Raw genomic sequence first — 18,253 nt, 5'->3', positions numbered from 1 at the left:
ACTGACTCCGCTGCTCTTGTCTTAGGGGATGGACTGAAGGATACCTGCAGAAGCGTGACTGGCTGGAACCCAACATGGCAAGAGCGTGAAGCTGCCTCCCAAGGCACCGTAGCCATGTAAACAGATGTCGGAGTGAGGACAGGTCTCTATTTTCAGGACGGTGTTTTGTGCTGGTGACTCACTTAAGATTTCTACATTGAGGTAGCCTAATGAAGATGCCAGCTTGCTTGTATCTGAAGGGCTTACGCCAGCTCCTGCACCCACACCATGTACCTTTATTTTATCAGCTGTACGGGTTCCTACTTGGAAATTAAATTTAAAAGCAGGTTGTAAGGCAGAAAAATTTATTTGTAATGTGAAGTTACTATTCACGAGGCCAGCTTCGGGACGTTGTCTTGCCTATGCAGGTGGGCTTTTGTTTCAGAACAGTGTTAGGAGGGGTGCCCTGGCCCAGGAGTGAGAGAATTCCACCCAGTGCAGGGGGCGTCTCAGTGCTTAGAAGGCCACAGCCTTCCTTTATAAAATGCAACGAGGTTTGAGACTTGGATTCTGTTCTCAAATCATGGGACGTGCTAGACAGCCCTCCCGCCATACCCATACCCAAGGGCTTAGCTGTTTCAGGGGCTGTTTCCTAAAGCGTCCTACCCCAGTGGGAACAAACTGAGTTGTGTACACACCTCACCTGTGTGACATCACTCATGCCATTAGGGAGCACATCACACAAGGAACAACTCAAGTACCAGAGTCAACCAAAAGAGGAGGAGAGAGGTCTAAACAGCCAGTAATCACCCGCCATGTGCACACAGGTCACCATCTCAGTCAGGCTCACAGAGGCCGTGTCTAGTCCCCGCTGATAGAGTCTCTTGGTTGTAAAGCAAAATCGCCATCCTCTCCCCTGGGCCAGCATTCTAGAAAGATTCCAGTATCAAAGCCAAATGTCCCCTTTTTGCTTTTGTATTTCAGAGACAAGGTCTGACTGTGTACCCATCCTCAAACGCAGGGTGACTCTGATAACTTTCATAATGCAGGGATTGCAGGCGTGAACCTCCACTACCCACTAAGTGTTTCAATCTTGAATTCATCCCCACCAGGACGGCTTGGTGGATCATGGAAATGGGTGGATTTTTCTTTAGTAACACGATCCTTGTGTGGGTGTAAGTGACAGATGATTTTAATTCAGTCTTTTCATTCTGTTCTAAAAATATGTGAATTGATTAAGTGATAGAAACTTGTTTCTTTAAAATAAAAGGCTTTCTTCTCTAAAAGATGATTGCATAGCGACATCTCCTAGATGATCTAGTACATCAGAAGGTCCAGCACAAACCAAGTGTTGGAGGTCACAGTTCCGGAGCCTGGCTCTATTGCAGCGACTTGACTAGCTCTGCTCACTGGAAACTGAGATGTGGTTTTGAATGCCAGGATCGTGCTTTCAGAACTGAGGCAAACCAAGAATGCACATACTTAGAATGTCTGAAGTAACCCTCAACAGCAAGAGGGCTGAACAAAAAGATGAGTCACTGGTTATCATAAAATTTCATTTTATTGTCACGCCAGGATGTATCCCAAGACATTGCTTCTGACTGAAAGCAAGTTTGTAGACTTGAATTTTGTCACTTTCCCAGAGATAAAGGATAGATTGGGCACAAAGTAGACAACGGGAAGGGACAATTGGCAATAATGAACTCAGCAGGTCAGACAGTAGCAGTCAGGGCCGACTAGAAACAGGTGCTGCCTGAGGCGCATGCTTATGCTGCTTTCCTTTTCTTTTTTCTTCAAGACAGGGTTTCTCTGTAGTTTTGGTGCCTGTCCTGGATCTCACCCTGTAGACCAGGCTGGCCTCCAACTCACAGAGATCCGCCTGCCTCTGCCTCCCCAGTGTTGGGATTAAAGGCGTGCACCACCATACCCAATGCTAATTTTATTTTTTTTAAATAGGATCTCACTATGAAAGGCTGGCCTCAAGCTCTTAGCTAAGTTTGGCCTTCCTTCCTGCACCTGAGTGCTGGGATTACAGGTATGTATTCCAGGCCCAGTTTATGTGGTGCTGGGATCAAACCCAGGACGACTTCATGCACTCTGGGCAAACATTAACAGCTGTATCTGCCTGACTTTGCTGTGTTTATCATTGCCATTCTAGTGGGGGAGGGGAGACTACAGGATACTAGACCCAGGAACAAACTGAGCTGAATCAAGGAATTAGGAGAAAGAGGCACTTTTAATCTGAAGGAAGAAAGAGATTACAAGAGCAGGGAAAATACAGGTCCAGGAAGAAAACGTTCTCCTTTCCCCTTTGTGCTGGCCAACAAATGGCCCATGTCCACAGGGACCAGACAGACCTCCTCAGACCTCACTAAGGATGGACGTAGCTCACCTTGGTGAAGGCCTCCACAAACCTGTCGTCTCCAAACGACAAAATGTGGCACTGGCAGGATAGCTCCACGGGTAGCGGTGCCTGCCTTCCACCAAGTGTCAGGACACACATGGGAAAAGGAGACAATGGATTGACCTCACAAGTTGTCCTCTGCCTCCCATGCGCACACTGTGGCCGCATCCACACACACATCAACAAATCCAGAGCCCTCCTGTCAGCGTCTGCTGAAGGCCTGTGTCCAGTAACTAGGTTCTTCTGTGACACAAAGACCAGCTCTGCGGAAGCAGCGTCTAAAATTCCCTATTAGAGGAGAAAAAAGAAGAGCCCCGAGCTGGCTGCTCCGACCCGGGTTGAGGCCTTGCTAGTGTCCCTGAGACAGTCCGGACCTGAACGACACTGAAGCAGCAGAGGGCTGGGGCCTTGTGTAAACAGGGGCGTGGGAAGAGCCCTGACAGGCAAACTGGGACATGGCAAGCCAAGCTGGCACTGGCTGTGTGAAAAAGACATGTTCCTCTTTCAACAAGCTCCCACCTCCTCATGGAACTCTATTTAAAGGTTCCATGGCTGTCCAGCCACAAGAGGCAATTCTGTGGCAGGATTTCACTGGGAAGCACTTGTCAGATAAACAAGATCGAAGACTACCGGTCCTTCCTGAGTCTGAGTGTCAAGAATCCAGAATCCCTCTAGGTGTCACATATCCCTCCATATGCCTACCTGGACTGGCGGCCACCACAGGGAGGCAGACCAGAGCTCACCAACTACCCAAGGGGAGAGCTGTCAAGTGCTGCCTTCCTGCCCACAGTGCATCCCTGGTGACGGCAGCCGCCGCGTCAGACAGACGGCCCGGCCTTGTTTATAGCAAGGAGACAACGTGTCCAAGAATGCTACTCAACAATCCAAAACTGCCACAGGCTAGCCCTGAGGCACCTCACCTAGTGGCCAGAGGGACGGGACGATAGTACAATCCAGAGTTACTGAGAATATACTCGTTGGTTTTCTGTACTCACTGAATTCAATGCTTAGACTAGCCTCTGGGACATCTGAAGAAACAGGAAGTGGAGCACAGGCTACCCCAGTCGATGCTGTAAACTGCACACCTGTCTATGGAGACTGCCAAAACTGGTAAAGTCACTAGGGAAGCACTAGGCCTGGCCTCGCATCAGGGACTGCCTAAGCTAGGCCACTAGATAAACCTAGTTCTGGGCAATTTCCCACTCAGTGACATGGGAAGTCCAGCTACAAGGAGCAGCTCCAGGACCTGGAGGAGCCACAGGTGTGCAAGCCCTCTAGCCTCTGGCAAGTAGTAAGCGCTCCAGCAATATCAACAAAAGGGGGCAGTGACCACACACAGCTCACTTAGAAGATATACCAGCATGGCATGCCACGGCCTCACAAATGGAGGGTCTCAGTGCTGTCCGTCCTGTTGCTAAAGGACTGTGTGTGAGAGAGAGAGACAGAACCCAAGGCTGATCATACTAGTGAGCAGAGAGCTCATAGAATTCATGAAGACCTAAAATAAGAGAAAGAACAGAACTTTTTTTTTAAGCTAGAAATCATATAAAGTAGCTCTTGAAAGGTCAAATGCCCACATCTCACCTTGAGAGCAAAAGGCAGAGCAGGCACCGTGTTCTCTGACTGGGGGCCTCAGCTTAGTGGTAGCTGTGGCCAAAGGACCAGGCTCCGAGAACTCCACTCTCCCTAGGACAAATGATATGTGAAGAGACTGGAACACAGACAGGCAAGAGGGGCCGGGGGTGCTTTGGATGAGGTATACATGAACCAGGCCAAACGGGCATGTTAATCTAGGGCAATAGTTCTCAACCTTCCTAATGCTGCGACTCTGTTGTGTGGTGATCCCCAACCATATAACTTCCTAACTGTAATTTGACTACTGCTATGAATTGTAATGTAAATACCTGATATGCAGGATATCTGATATACATCCCGCCCCAAGGGCTCTAGACCCTCTTCTAGAAGGCAGTGACCACGCAAGCCCTCCTGCTAAGGCACTCTGGACTCTGGTGTTCTTCAGTTCTGGTGTTTTTGTCAGGAAAACCATACTGGCTTTTGACTGAGTGAGCATCAGTTAAGAATTCTACAAAGGGTCACTTGGAGAGGGACAGAGCACTTGCCTGGTATGGTAGAGCTTGGCTAGTAGGCAGCGCAGTCCCAGCACCAAGTGCACACACAGGTGACAGTCCCCGACTAGTACAGCCTTCTCTCCTCTGGTTCACAAAGACCAGAGGATGCTGTGGCGCCTCGAGTCTCATGCTGTGTGTTCCCTAATCAAGTTGAATGTATTCTGAATCTTTAGTCCAGGGGCACGAACAGCCTACTATCAGCCCCTTGAAGAACAAGGACTTGAGAACTAATTTTAATGTAACAGCAAGACCAGGTGTGGTGACACATACTTGTAATCTTTGTCCTGAAGCTGGACTACAAGTTCAAGACCAGCCTAGGCTACATAGCGAGCCTGCCTGTTTATTTTTATCTGTTTAAAGGATTGGCAAACCTAGGGAGTGCAGAGACAGGCCCCTTGTGGTGGCTACTCCGTCTCAGTGCCAAGCAGTGGGCAATGCAGTACCCCACATTTACCTCCCAGGAATCAGATTCCATGTGGAGAGAACTAGTGGGAAGTTATCTACTTACCATCACCCAGAAAAATAAACTTGGGCAAATTAGGTTAGTGTTCATGGGTCGTAAAATAAAGCAACAGGCAGTTATAGCTCAGGATCACATCTTTCTTTCCTGTTCCTGCCTTGATGGAGAACCCGATACAAATATCCTATAACAGACTTCTTAGCCACTCCCATCTGAACATGACTATTAGCCCTTAAAGAATCCAAAGTTCCCAAGGGTTAACACTAGAAGAAAAATCTTAAAAACAACAGCAACAACAATAAAAATCAGGGTGACCCGCCAGTCTCTGTGACCCAAGAGACAGAACATTGAGCCACGTCAGCTGTGAGAACTGAGGAAACGTCCCGTCGCCTCCAGCTACACTGGAGCCTTACAACCAGCACTCCCACTGGGACACAAACGCACAACGGCATCACAGTGCAACACGTCGACAGAACACAAACATGCTCAAACCTCCTCTTGATCAGCTCTCTGCAGTACTTTTTTAGGGATAATTTCTTTAAAAAATAATTTTTAAGAAATCAAGCACATTTAAAACATCAGCTCCCGGTGATCAGAGTAGTTAAAAGTATTTTTATTATAAATTTCAGGATCTAAGAAGTAATGTCACATGACTAAGTTAAATCTGAGAAGACTTCTTACCAAGCACATGTGCCTTGCAGGTGGCACTGTGGCCCGCAGGCATGAGAGGGCAGGTCCCACCCCTCCTTGAGGGACGGGGTCAGCCAAGTGATAGAAGACCGCGCTGAGTCTACTACAGAGTGAGTGCATGGGGTCCTCCTGGCCTGCCACCCTGGCATCGAGGTGACAAGCATTCAGACCGTCTCCTCTTGGACTCTGAAGACCAACGACCCAGCGCCCTTGCAGCAATCTCATCTAAAATTCAAGTTTCTGTCCCACTTTCATTAAGTGACACCTAAAGTAAATGATAAGGTTTTATCATTTATTTCAATGATTTACACTGAATAAGGATTATGATCCAACTTGTTCTGTAAGTCAAAGGCCGACCTGCTTCCTACATGGTAGGGGACCCACAGAGAAGCTGATGATGTCCCAACGACCAGGGTCAGGTACTGGGGAACACACTAACCCAGGGTCCTAGATGATGGACACGTCATCAGATGTGTACATGTCTCGCTGCTAAGTCATATGCCTCTGGGGTGGCTAGCTACATGAGGAAGAGATCAAACAGACCTTGGAGGGTTGTGTAGACCACCTTCCTGCCTCTAACAACAGTGACTGCAGCTGGAAACCTGCACTGGCAACCAAACTAGGGGACCCTAAGTCCCCACAGCTTCAACATACTTATCTCTTCTTGGGACAAGGTTTCACCATGCAGTCCTGGCTGGTCTCAAACTCAGTATGTACACTAGGCTAGCTTTGAACTCGTGATACTCTCCTTGCCTCTACTTCCTAAATGCAGGGATTACAGATGGTGCCACCAAACCTGGCCTGGGTATTTATCTTTTAAAAAGTTCCTGAAGGCAGCATCTTTAAAGATGGAGCCATGGGAAGCTCTGGGGGTTGCTGGGTGTGAAAGGGGTGCAGGGTGAGACACTGCTGCAGTACCTGAGAGGTGGTGCAATGTGGAGGAGCACCTCACGCTACAGAATGGGGAACCAGAGTAAAAACAGCTGCAGAGCAGAGGAGTTCACCTGTTCCGAGAGACTGCAATAGGATGAACAGCTGGCTGGCCCCAGCCACGGCTTCCTCCCCCAGATTCTCGCCCCGCCCCCATTCTCTTAATTGAACCCTATCCCTTAAAGCAATGGCCCTCAACAGGGGGTAACTTTGTCCACGGGGGACATTTGGCAATGTAGGAGACATTTTTGGCTGCCCTCACTGGGAGTAGGGTGCCACTGGCACCTAGTGAGTAGAGACCAGGGGTGTTGCCGATCATGACCTAACACACAAGGCAGCCTCCTACAGAGAATTACTGAAAGGTCAAGGATGCCCAAGTGGACAGGCCTGTTCTAGATGGGAACTTCACTCTTACCCTTCCAAATCTAGCACGAGCCAAAGCCCTTGGGATGACAAGCAGGCCAATGGGAACAGTCTCTCAAGCCACTGCCCAGAAAGCCCACTTCCCCAGCGTCCTGTAGGGTCCAGCCAGCTGCTGGCGGTCTAAGTTCCAGTGGGTACACTAAAGCCGGAGGGAGGTCCTTCTGTCTTCTCCTCTGAAAAGGCCGTTACTTCTTCCTTAGAGCCAATGCAACTCCAACCGCCACCGCTAAGATGGCTACCGCAGCGGCCCCTCCAAGCAGCAGCACAGCCTTGCCCTCAGCACCCATGGCACCCTGGGCTCCCCCGGCAGCAGTGGCCTCCCCAGTTTGGCTCTCCTTCCTGCTCCCAGCCCCCTCCGCACTCAGCTGGACAGCCTGCTCCGCCCCCTCCAAGGCAGCAGGTCTCCCGGCTGCTGCTTCCAGCTCCTCCTCCCCAAACTCCACAAACACAGATGGTGTGGGGCTGCCTTTCTCAACTCGCCCTTCTGTGGCTTCCTTGGTAGTGGTCTGTGGGAGCAGGGGGGCGGCGGCTCCCGGGAGTGCCTCCTCCGGCACCTCCTCCTTCTCCACGTGCACAATGTCGGAGTTAGAGGAGTTGTTCTCGCTCTTCTCTCCAGCCCCGCTGCTGTCCAGGCTCTTCACCTCTTCAGGGTCCATGGCGATCTGCTGCCAGGACTCAGGCCCAAGGGACACCGGGAGGCTTTCTGTGTGCCAACTCTGGCTAGCAGACAGTGAGACAGGTAGGCTCTCAGACTGCCAAGAGGTTGTCACCGTTGGGGACTCTGGGGGACTGACTTGCCCGGAGTTGTCACTGGGCAGGATATAAATGTCATTACTGTCTTCTGCGATGATTCCAGGGTATTCTTCCTCCTCAGACTCAAGACTAAAGACAGTGCCCTAAAAAAGAGGGAGAATCCACAAACAAGACTCATTAATATAAAACTGTCAACCTAGGAAAAACAACTCGAACTCAGAGTGTCGCCCGCCTCTGCCTCTCAAGTACTGGGATTAAAGACGTGCGCCACCAGGCGGCTGTCAAGAAGAATTCTGTCAATCTACTGCATCATATCCAGCCAGTGAACTCAAACCAGCAGAGCAATGCAAACAAGGTCTGGCACTTAGTGAGCACAGAACCACTGTCCTGGACCAAGTGTTTAGCGAGAGTGGGAGGAGAACGGGTCTGCATGTGAGAAGGCAGGGTGAGGGCCGAAAACTCACGCAGTTCTGGCAGCGAAGGCCATCGGGAAGATGCCATCCAGCCAAAGGACAGAGCTATAAAAGGAGGCAGGGCCGGCAAACTGCTCTCTCTGCACGGTGTCCAGGGAGTAGAAAGTCCAGTCATGGCTGACAGACTAGAGATAGGGACTTGATTCCATAGCTAATGGTCAGTCACTGAAATCCCTTAAGGTGAAAAGTATAACCAGAGCTCTGCTTTAAACCTTACTCTGGGCCAGCTACATGGCTGAGCAAAGTAAAGGTGCTTGCTGCAAAGCCTCATGACCTGAGTTCAATCCCCAGAGGCCACATGGTAGAAGGAGAGAACTAACTCTTACAAGTTATTCCTTACCTCCATGCACATACAAAATACACACAATAAATAAATAAATATAAATTTTGAAATTGATGACATGCCGGGCGGTGGTGGCACACGCCTTTAATCCCAGCACTCGGGAGGCAGTGCCAGGCGGATCTTTGTGAGTTCGAGGCCAGCCTGGTTTACAGAGCGAAATCCAGGAAAGGTGCAAAGCTACACAGAGAAACCCTGTCTCGAAAAACCAAAAAAAAAAAAAAAAAAAAAAGAAATTGATGACATAACACTTACATTGTCTTTAGTGGGGTGCAGTGGCGTATGTGTGCAATACCAGCATTCTAAGAAACCGAGTTAAAGGATCACTAAGTCAGAAGCTCAGGCCAGCCTGGAAACACAGCAAGACCCAGTCACAAGCAAAGCAAGCTGACTTATGTGGATGCTGTGCCGTGATGAAGAGACACTAGAGACCCAGGAGCTCATGCCTCTCTCCTTCAGGGTTCAGTAAAGACAAGTAGTGTGGGTCTCCATACCCATTCAGCACAATTGCCTAGCAGGTGCTGTTTTAGGGACTGAGGTAAGAAAGCTTTCAGGTCTGTGTCCACACAGGCTGGGCAAACCCAGGGATTAAGACATGGTAAGAAAGGCAGGAAGAGAACCAATGGGTTGCAATGTTATAGAGATCCAGGGAAATTGCACAGAAAAACCTAGCCAACACTCAAATGCAGCAGAAAGTCTGACTAGAATATATAAGCAAATGAACTGACGGCCACTTTACGATGACCACAGTTCATAGTAATCTGAACTACATCATTTTCTTCTACCAAACAAAATTTTGCAAACCACAGATCCATTAGACCAGGGACTCCTCAATCAGCTCCACCAAAAAGGAAAACCAGACATACACATGAACAAATCACATGACCTGACATTCTACCACCCACTTCTGGCTCAGCCCTTGCCCGGCCTCCACAGGGGGATACCTGTGATTTTGGAATAAGCAGAGGGGCAATGTGCAGTCTTTAAAACAAAACCTGTAAGTGCAAAAGAACTAGTCTGAATCTCCTGGAAGATGGATGCCTTCCCTATCCTTCAGACTTCAATTTCTTCATAAATAAAATGGGAATGACAACCAAGGCAGCTTTGAGTATAGTATAGAGCCCCTTGAACCCCAGCACTCAGGAGGCAGAGGCAGGCTCTATGAATGTGAGAACAGCTGGTCTACAGAGGGAATAGGCCAGCCAGGGTTCCATAGTGAGACCCTGTCTCCACCAAGACCAGAAATCTGACACTACATTAGGAGGGTGGTGAGAAACACATAGTGTGCAGGCCTGCTAACCTGAGGTGACTCCAGAACCCATGCAAAAGGAGGAGAGAACCTTTCTTGGTTCTTGAGTCCCACATGCATGCTGTGGCACGTGCATGCCTGCACATATGAGTCTTATATGTGCATCCATACAAAATTTTTAAAAATTACTATGGTATATAAATAGGTATGCAATATAATTATATAGCATTTATATAATATATACTAGCATGATATATTAATATACACTAAACAATTATATAACAGTACACAATACTATACAGGGACACTGGAAGGGCCTATAGGCTTAGAAGGGAGAAAGCTTCTAGAAAGCAGGTTATGATGGCACACCTAAGACTTCTGACTCAAGAGGCTAAAGAAGTCATGTGATCTGGGCTGCATCATGAGAATTTCTCTCTCAAAAACAAACACAACAATAATGATGATAAAAGGGGTGTGTGTCTAAGCCTCCAAGCTTCTGAGGATGAGCCTCGCCTTTAGAAGGTTCCTTTGGATCTACTGCTGGAAGTATCCAGAAGAGAAGTATTAAGTGAGGAAGAGAAGGCAGGAGAAGTGAGGAGGAAGGGAACACACTCAGAACAGGGAGTTGCTGGTTCAGTTCAGAAAGAAAGGAGATAAAGACCTTTACTAGCTGCTGTGATCAGTATAGGACATGGAAACTAAGCAAGGGGCTGGAGAGATGGCTTAGTGATTATGGGCACTGGCTGCTCTTCCAGAGGTCCTAAGTTCAATGCCCAGCACCCACATGGCAGCTCACAACTGTCTGAAACTCCAGTTCCAGGGGACCTGACACCTTCACTGACATACATGCAGGCAAAACACCAATGCACATGAAATAAAAATAAATAAAAAAGATTAAAAAACAAACAAACAAAAAATACAGTCCATCCCATTTCATTATTAAAAAGTCTGATATATAAGAAGCCCATATTGTAGAGCATACATATGCTATACAAACCACAGTATTACTGAGCAGAACTAAAGCTGTTTAAGTAAATGAAGGGCTATATAGTGTGTTCATAGGCTGAACACTGAAGGTTGTTTAAAAATGTTAATTATATCCTAGCCTGGCATGGTGGGCAGTGATGGAGCACACCTTTAATACCAGCACTCAGAAGACAGAAACAAGTGGACCTCTGAGTTCAAGGCCAGCCTGATGTACGAGCAAGTTCTAGGACAGCCAGGGCTATACCGAGAAACCCTCGAAAATAAGTGAAATAAAAATGTTAATTATTCCCCCCAATGAAGCTATTATTATAATGTAGTTTCAAACAGACAATCCTGCCAGGCTTTTTCTTACAGAAATTGACAGCCTGACTCTGAAATAAGAGATTAAGACTCACTGGGAGGTGGGGGCTGGAGAGATGGCTCAGAGGTTAAGAGCACTGGCTGCTCTTCCAGAGGTTCTGAGTTCAATTCCCAGCAACCACATGGTGGCTCACAACCATCTGTAATGAGATCTCTCCATAGCACTGTATACATAATAAATAAATAAATCACTAAAAAAAAAACAAAAAAAACTCACTGGGGCCAGGCATGGTGGTGCCCCTTTAATCCCAGTACCCAGGAGGCAAAGCCAGAGGGTCTTTATGAGTTTGTGAGTCTACATAGCAAGTTCCAGGAGAGCCAGGGCTATAGAGAGACCCCGTCTGGAAACAACCACCACTAGGTGCACTGCCACATGAGGACAGGTCCCCCAGCTCAGGCCCGTCCCTGGGCACACCTTCTCCCTCTCTGAGTGAAATATTTCTATTACAAATCCCGGGACTCTGGTCCAAAAGTTGTTCCAGGAAAAAGAAGCTGAAAATCTAAGCGGGAGCTCCCCATACTCTTATTTGTACCTGTAACAGCACTCACTAGAGGCTAGGAAATTTGAATTATGTGAAGGAATGAATGAGATGTCTGAATTCTGCATGTCTCAAAGGCAAGGCATATAGAAATACTATCTAAACTGGTATTCTTTTAATGTTTTTAGTTCACTTAAAAACATCTTGCCCGGTGATGGTGGTGCACGCCTTTAATCCCAGCACTAGGGAGGCAGAGGCAGGCAAATCTCTATGAGTTTGAGGCCAGCCTGGTCTACAGAGCGAGATCCAGGACAGGCACCAAAACTACACTGAGAAACCCTGTCTCGAAAAACCGAAAGAAAAGTCTTATCACAGTGTGTATACGTGTGTATTCGTGTGCTTGCACATGTGCACAAATGAGCCTTCATATGACACAGTCAGATCAAACTCAAGACATCAAGCTTAACAGCAAACTTTTCCCCACTGAGCCATCTCATTAGCTTTTAATTCCTTTTTAAGAATTCAGATTCATATTGGCTTATAAATTCATAACATAAAATTCATCATTTTAAGTATACAGTTCAGTGGATTCTAATATATTCACAACGCTGTATAACCTCACCAGCATTTATGATTATTGTAAAGAGTTCCTCTTTTCTTCTTAAACAAGACTGCTATGCAGATATTCAAATAACCAGTTTGCTTATAATTAGGTTGAACCTAAAGAACAGGGACAACTAAGTTCCTGAAAATCTGCAGTGATAACTTTTTGCAGTGTTACAGAGAGAATTTTTTAGCTGTGATGAGTATGGAACCTAGGACCTCACAGAGCTAGAGCTGTATGCACCTCAGACCAGTGTTATCATTTAGCTTCAAAACATGCCTGCCCTTAGGGCCATTCCTCATATGATCCTTTTCCCAACTCCAAACCCTGCTTGACCAAAAGAGGCTCCTCCAGACCACTCCTGTGGGGACTCTTTCAGACTCCTCATGTGTCATTAGCATGGTGGTAACGTAAAACCAAGCAACAATTCCCGACCTTCATCAATAATGAATGTTACAAAAAGCCCTTTACAACCAAGAAAGCTGCCAACAGTGGCAGAACTCATGGAATGCCGGGCAGCCAGAGGGGAACTGCTGGGAGGAAGCACCAAGTCTGCCTCATCTCTTGCTGCCCTGAAGTACAACACATATCTCAGTGCATTCCTAAGTGTGTATCTCTTTTGGTTCTGTTTTGGTGTTGCTTTTGAGACTAGGTCTCATGTAGCCCAGGCCAGCTGTGAACTCAGCATGTAGCTGAGAGGGCTGGAGAGATGGCTCAGTGGTTAGAGTACTTGCTGCTCTTCCAGAGGTCCAAGGGCCAATTCCCGGCACCCACAGGGCAGTTCAGTTACAGAGGATCCTACACCTTCTTCTGGCCTTCTCAAACACCGGGCATACACATATATGTAGGCAAAATAGCCACACACATATAAACAAAATATGTAGCAAAGAATGGCCTTTTATTTATTTATCTATTTATTTATTTTTGGTGGCAGTGCCTACGTGACCCTAGGTGACCTCAAACTCAGAGATCCATCTGCCTCTGCCTCCCAAGTGCTGGAATTCAAGGCATGCGCCACCACAAAACTAATGTTTTCACGTTTATTTATTTCATGTATATAGGTGGGAAGCATCTTTGTGTCGTGGAGCATGCGTGACATCAGAGGACAACCTGCATGCGTGCAGGAGTCAGCTCTCCTTGCACACGTGAGTTCCAGGGACTGAACTCAGGTCACTGGCCGCAGCACTTTTTTATCTACTGAGCCATCTCTCTGGCTCTTGACTCCTGAGCTTCCCTCTTCTGCCTCCTGAGAGCAGGAAATACAGACTTGTGCCACAAAGTCTGGCTCTGCTTTGTTTTTTGTTGTTTTCTTTTATTTCCTTCTTTCTTTTTTATTTAAGATTTATTTATTATGTATACAGTATCCTGCCCACGTGCAGGCCAGAAGTGGGCACCAGATCTCATTACAGATGGTTGTGAGCCACCATGTGGGTGCTGGGAATTGAACTCAGGACCTCTGGAAGAACAGCCAGTGCTCTGAACCTCTGAGCCATCTCTCCAGCCCTGTTTTCTTTTTTTTAAGACAGAGACTTGCTACTTGGCCTGAAATGACCTAAAACACATAGCCCAGGCTGACCCTGAACTTGTGATCCTCCTGCCTCAGCCTCCTGAGTGTTGAGATTCTAGGTATTACACCATCTCCTACCTAAATGTATCCTTTTTCTTTTCTTTGAGACAGTCTTATAATATAGCCCTGGCTGGCCTGGAACTGGCTATGCAGACCAGGCTAGCCTGAACTCACAGAGATCTGCCTGCCTGCTCTGTCTCCCAAGTGTTGGGACTAAAGGTGTAAAATACCAGGCACAGCTTCTAAAGGTATCATAATATATATAAATACAAGTTCTTTTTTCTCTGAACATTTTCTGCTATTATTCTAATAAACATAATCACTATTTTCTTAAAAATTTTTTAGACTTATTTATTAATTTGGTGTGCACACCAGGGCATGTGCATGGAGGTCAAAGGACAGTTTGCTGGAGTTAGTTCTCTCCTTCCACTGTGTGGCTTCTAGGGATTGAACTCAGGTCATCAGGCTACAGCAAGTGCCCTTAGCAGCCAAGCCATGTGGGGCCCCTAACCGTCTCTCTCTCGACAGAACTAATGCGCTGACTCCTGCTGCCTATCAACTGGCCTGGAAATGAGAAGCGTCATCTTGCCAGGTGTGGTGGCAACAGCCCAGCCAAGCCATGACCTAAGGCAGGAGGATTAAGTGTTTAAGAATAGCTAGTTGTCTTTTGAAACGCCTGTCTCCAAAAAGAAAGGGTGTGTGTGTGTGTGTGTGTGTGTGTGTGTGTGTGTGTGTGTGAGCACACACGCATTGGGGATGTGATGAGAGCTTTGCTACTCACAAAGGTCCTGAGGTTCATGCCTGGTGCCACCAAACAAAAAAAAAAGGAAAGGTGCTGATAAATGGGAAGTACAATGTCATGTCTGCCTGGATATCATTTTGTCAGCTCATAACTAATATATAAGCCTTCACTGCTATCTTTCTAACAAAGACCACAGTTCTCTTGGGAAATCAGTTCAACTCCCTGCCTCCATTACAACCCCTCTACAGTCCATCAATATCTCAGAGCAGAAACCTGACTCTAATGTATTATCTAGCCATCAGATAAAGGCTCAGCTCAAGTGGAGTACTGCTAATTATCTGACTCCGCCAGCTAAAAAGCCAAGAGGGCAAGGCCATACAATATTTAGAAGACACATTATCCTTCCCGAACACAGCTGTGCTTTACTCTCAAACAAAACAAAGTTTTTAAAGGCACAGTACTATTACATGAAGTAAGCCAATATTTCCTCCTATTCTTAGGGGCATTTTTCCCTTTCACTCTTTCTTTTGAAGCACTAGGGATGGAACCCAGGGTCTTATGCATGTCAACCAAGCACTCTGTCCTTAAACTGCATCCCATTTTCCTTACTCCTCTATGAGAAGCACCTCCACACTCAGTCTCCTGTGAGTACTGTGCTAAACTCTTGCTGCCCAGGGATTTAAGAATATGAACTCTCAAGATGGGCACAGTGGTCCACACATTTAATCCCAGCACTTGGGAGGCAGAGGCAGGTGGATCTCTGTGAGTTGGAGGCCAGCCTGGGCTACAGAGGAATTCCAGGACAGCAAGAGTTACACAGAGGAACCGTATCTTGAAAAACAAAAATAAACAAACAAAAGATATGAACTCTCACTAAGTTGCTGATCAGCACTTGGAAAAACAGAGACTCTAACAAAAGAATCCACAGAACCAGACCCCAAAGATCTAACTAAGCAGGTGAGCACTGTAGTGCTCAGAAAGAGGCATTTGGGGCTCTACTTACTGAAACGGAACTTTCCCAAGGGGAAAGCTAACAACTGACACAGGATTTACTATAAAATATCTCACCCGTTAGTGTTTGGTGTATGTATGGTGCTAGGGATGAGCTACAAACTCCCTTCAAAGCTAACAGAGGGCTAAGGAGCCAAGACTTCACCTCCCATCTCAGACATGACAGCTGTACAACTATGCGCAGCGTGGGAGCTACCTCACAGGACTCTCTTTTGCTGTCATGGTCTCCTTACAACTTATTTTGTCCTGAGGTGTGCCATTTTAGTAAAAATTTACCACGTTTTATGCTCTTTTATAATTGTCTTTTCTCCAAATTTTATAATGCTTTTATTTATTTATTTGTGGCGGAGGGCAGAGGCAGTGACTGTGTGGTCAGAGGGTTCTCTCCTACCATGTGGGTTCCAGGATCAAACTAAGGTCAAGCTTGGTGGCAGGCACCTTCACCTGCTGAACCATCTTACCAGCCTTTATGGGAGGAGAGTCTGAAAGGAGAACAGAACAGAGAAGCTCACACTTGTGATCTCAGCACTTAAGAGGCTGACACAAGAGGACTGCTCTAAGTTGGAGGCCAGCTTGGGCTACACAGTAAGTTCCAGGACAGCCTCAATAAACCTCTTTTAAAAAAAAAAAAAAAAAAAAAGGATGGGCCGGGCGGTGGTGGCACACACCTTTAATTCCAGCACTCAGGAGGCAGAGCCAGGTGGATCTCTGTGAGTTCGAGGCCAGCCTGGGCTACAGAGTGAATTCCAGGAAAGGCTCCAAAGCTACAGAGAAACCCTGTCTTGAAAACAAACAAACAAACAAACAAACAAAAAGGATGGGGCTGGAGAGATGGCTCAGAGATTAAGAGCACTGACTGTTCTTCCAGAGGTCCTGAGTTCAATTCCCAGCAACCACAAGGCGGTTCACAACCACCTGTAATGAGATCTGCTGCCCTCTTCTGGCATGTAGACATACATGTAGGCAGAACACTATACATAAATAAATAAATCTTTAAAAAAAAAAAAAAAAAGGATGACCACTGAGGCTCTTTCCAAGGGTACCCGCCCACACAGACAGCTGTTCTGGGCCACCTAAACTCCAGCAAAGTAGAGTCCACTTCAAGTGGTTCTAGAAGCACCCCATCAGCTAAGCTTGTCTCTAACAAAGTGTCAGCCTCATGCCTGACCCTCTGCTATAACGCAAGTTAGATCCGATCTCTGCCCTCACACTTTCCCACTGTCTCACAGTGCCTGAGTTTAGGTTTACGGCCAGGAAAGAAAACAAGCTACCCTTCTTCAAGAAAACAGACACACACAAATGTATGAAACCAGATGTGAAGATAAAGGAATATGTTTAAACACATATAAAATAAAATATAACTCTGCTTAGGAGTTAGGCCAAGAAAAACTGGCCTAGCAATTATTAAAAGGACCATTTTGTGGGTTGGGAGTGTAGTTCACTTGATCCAGTGACTCCCTACCATGCATGAAGCCCTGGATTTGATGCCTATATAAACTAAGGGTGGTGGTGCCAGTCTGTAATTGCAGCACTTGGGAGATGAGAAAGGAGAATCAGGAGTTCAAGGCCAGTCTCAAGGAGTTCAGCTACATAGCAAGTTCAAGGCCAGTCTGTCTACATGTGACAAAAATAAAATTAATTAAAATTGTATACTGTGTCTTGATGTCTAATATTGAGTTTATTTTGTTTTGAGTATTTTGGTTTTTTTTTCTCATATCAGTTACAAATTATTTGTAACTAATGTATTTGGTGTTAATTTTAACTTTTATGTAATGACTGGTGATCTAAGCACCTATGGGTTTCATTTTTCCATCTGAGAATGGCTTTCATTCCAAAGCCCATCCTCACTGGTAAATCCATCTAGAAAAGCACATTCCCTAAGCTATGCCAATAAACCTTTATCATTCACTCTCAACCTCATACACTGTCATTCAGCTTATACGATGGAAACAGGTAACTGATTTCTCCATGCTCAAACAGGGCTCTCACACCCAAATGCTGCTTCAGTCCCCTACTAACCTAAAACAAGAAGACTGAGTGTGAAAAGCCCTCCTAGAGAAGCAGGTTAATGTTCACACCTCCTAGAGAAGCAGATTAATGTTCCTACAGTATGCTGCCAAGACCCACAAGAACACATCTCAGAACCTAGCTCGGGGGATGGGACTTTAGCCCATAGGTAAAGAGTTCTTGTGCAGCATGTAGCAAGGCCCTGGCTTTCATCTCTAGCACTGAAGAGGGGGGTGGGAATCCACCCAGAACCCATCACAGTAAACACCCATACCTGAACGGACAGATCCCTTAGATTTAACAAAACTAAGTTGCTTACCAACCTACTTAGTTTCAGGTCAATTTTTACAACATAAAACTTCTAAGAAACCCTAAATGCTTCCAAGAAAATTCTTATCCTAGAGTAAAAAATAAATAATCCTTTTCATGGCTGCTACTCTTTAAAATTGTAACAAGAATCTTCAAATCAGGAAAAAGAGAAAGGAGATTAATTTCATTCAAAAACTTTAAGACAGACATTAGATGAAAGTTTACAATAATTTTCCTATGTAATCTAAAACTAAATGATTTACATTTAGTACATGACAATGGAGAAAAGAAAAGGCCTTATCAAAGTAGACTTCAACTGCTGCTCTTCCAGGAAACAGATGTACCACAATGTAACAA

The 18,253-nt window shown here is 46.3% G+C and overlaps 2 protein-coding genes across 7 annotated transcripts in view; one reads left to right on the top strand and one right to left on the bottom strand.

Annotated features, from left to right (window-relative positions):
* The window catches only part of Bid (BH3 interacting domain death agonist), a 29,049-nt gene extending 27,784 nt beyond the window's left edge, over window positions 1-1,265 (top strand). The window contains exon 6 of the mRNA XM_036181392.1: window positions 26-1,265. Within this exon, the coding sequence (XP_036037285.1) occupies window positions 26-37 (12 nt within the window). The 3' untranslated portion in view covers window positions 38-1,265. The remainder of the gene's footprint in view (window positions 1-25) is intronic.
* Window positions 1,266-6,438: 5,173 nt separating this feature from the next.
* Bcl2l13 (BCL2 like 13) overlaps window positions 6,439-18,253 on the bottom strand; it is a 55,167-nt gene continuing 43,352 nt past the window's right edge. For 4 of the 6 annotated variants that reach the window (XM_036182213.1, XM_036182219.1, XM_036182215.1 and 1 more), the window contains one exon: window positions 6,439-7,911. In XM_036182213.1, coding sequence (XP_036038106.1) covers window positions 7,201-7,911 — 711 coding nt within the window. In that variant the 3' untranslated portion in view covers window positions 6,439-7,200. The remainder of the gene's footprint in view (window positions 7,912-18,253) is intronic. The other 2 variants (XM_036182220.1, XM_036182218.1) reach the window with 1 other exon arrangement.

The sequence above is a fragment of the Onychomys torridus genome, chromosome 3, assembly GCF_903995425.1.
Source record: "Onychomys torridus chromosome 3, mOncTor1.1, whole genome shotgun sequence".
NCBI classification, from domain to species: Eukaryota; Metazoa; Chordata; class Mammalia; order Rodentia; family Cricetidae; genus Onychomys; species Onychomys torridus.
This window is presented reverse-complemented; position numbering and strand designations above follow the sequence as displayed.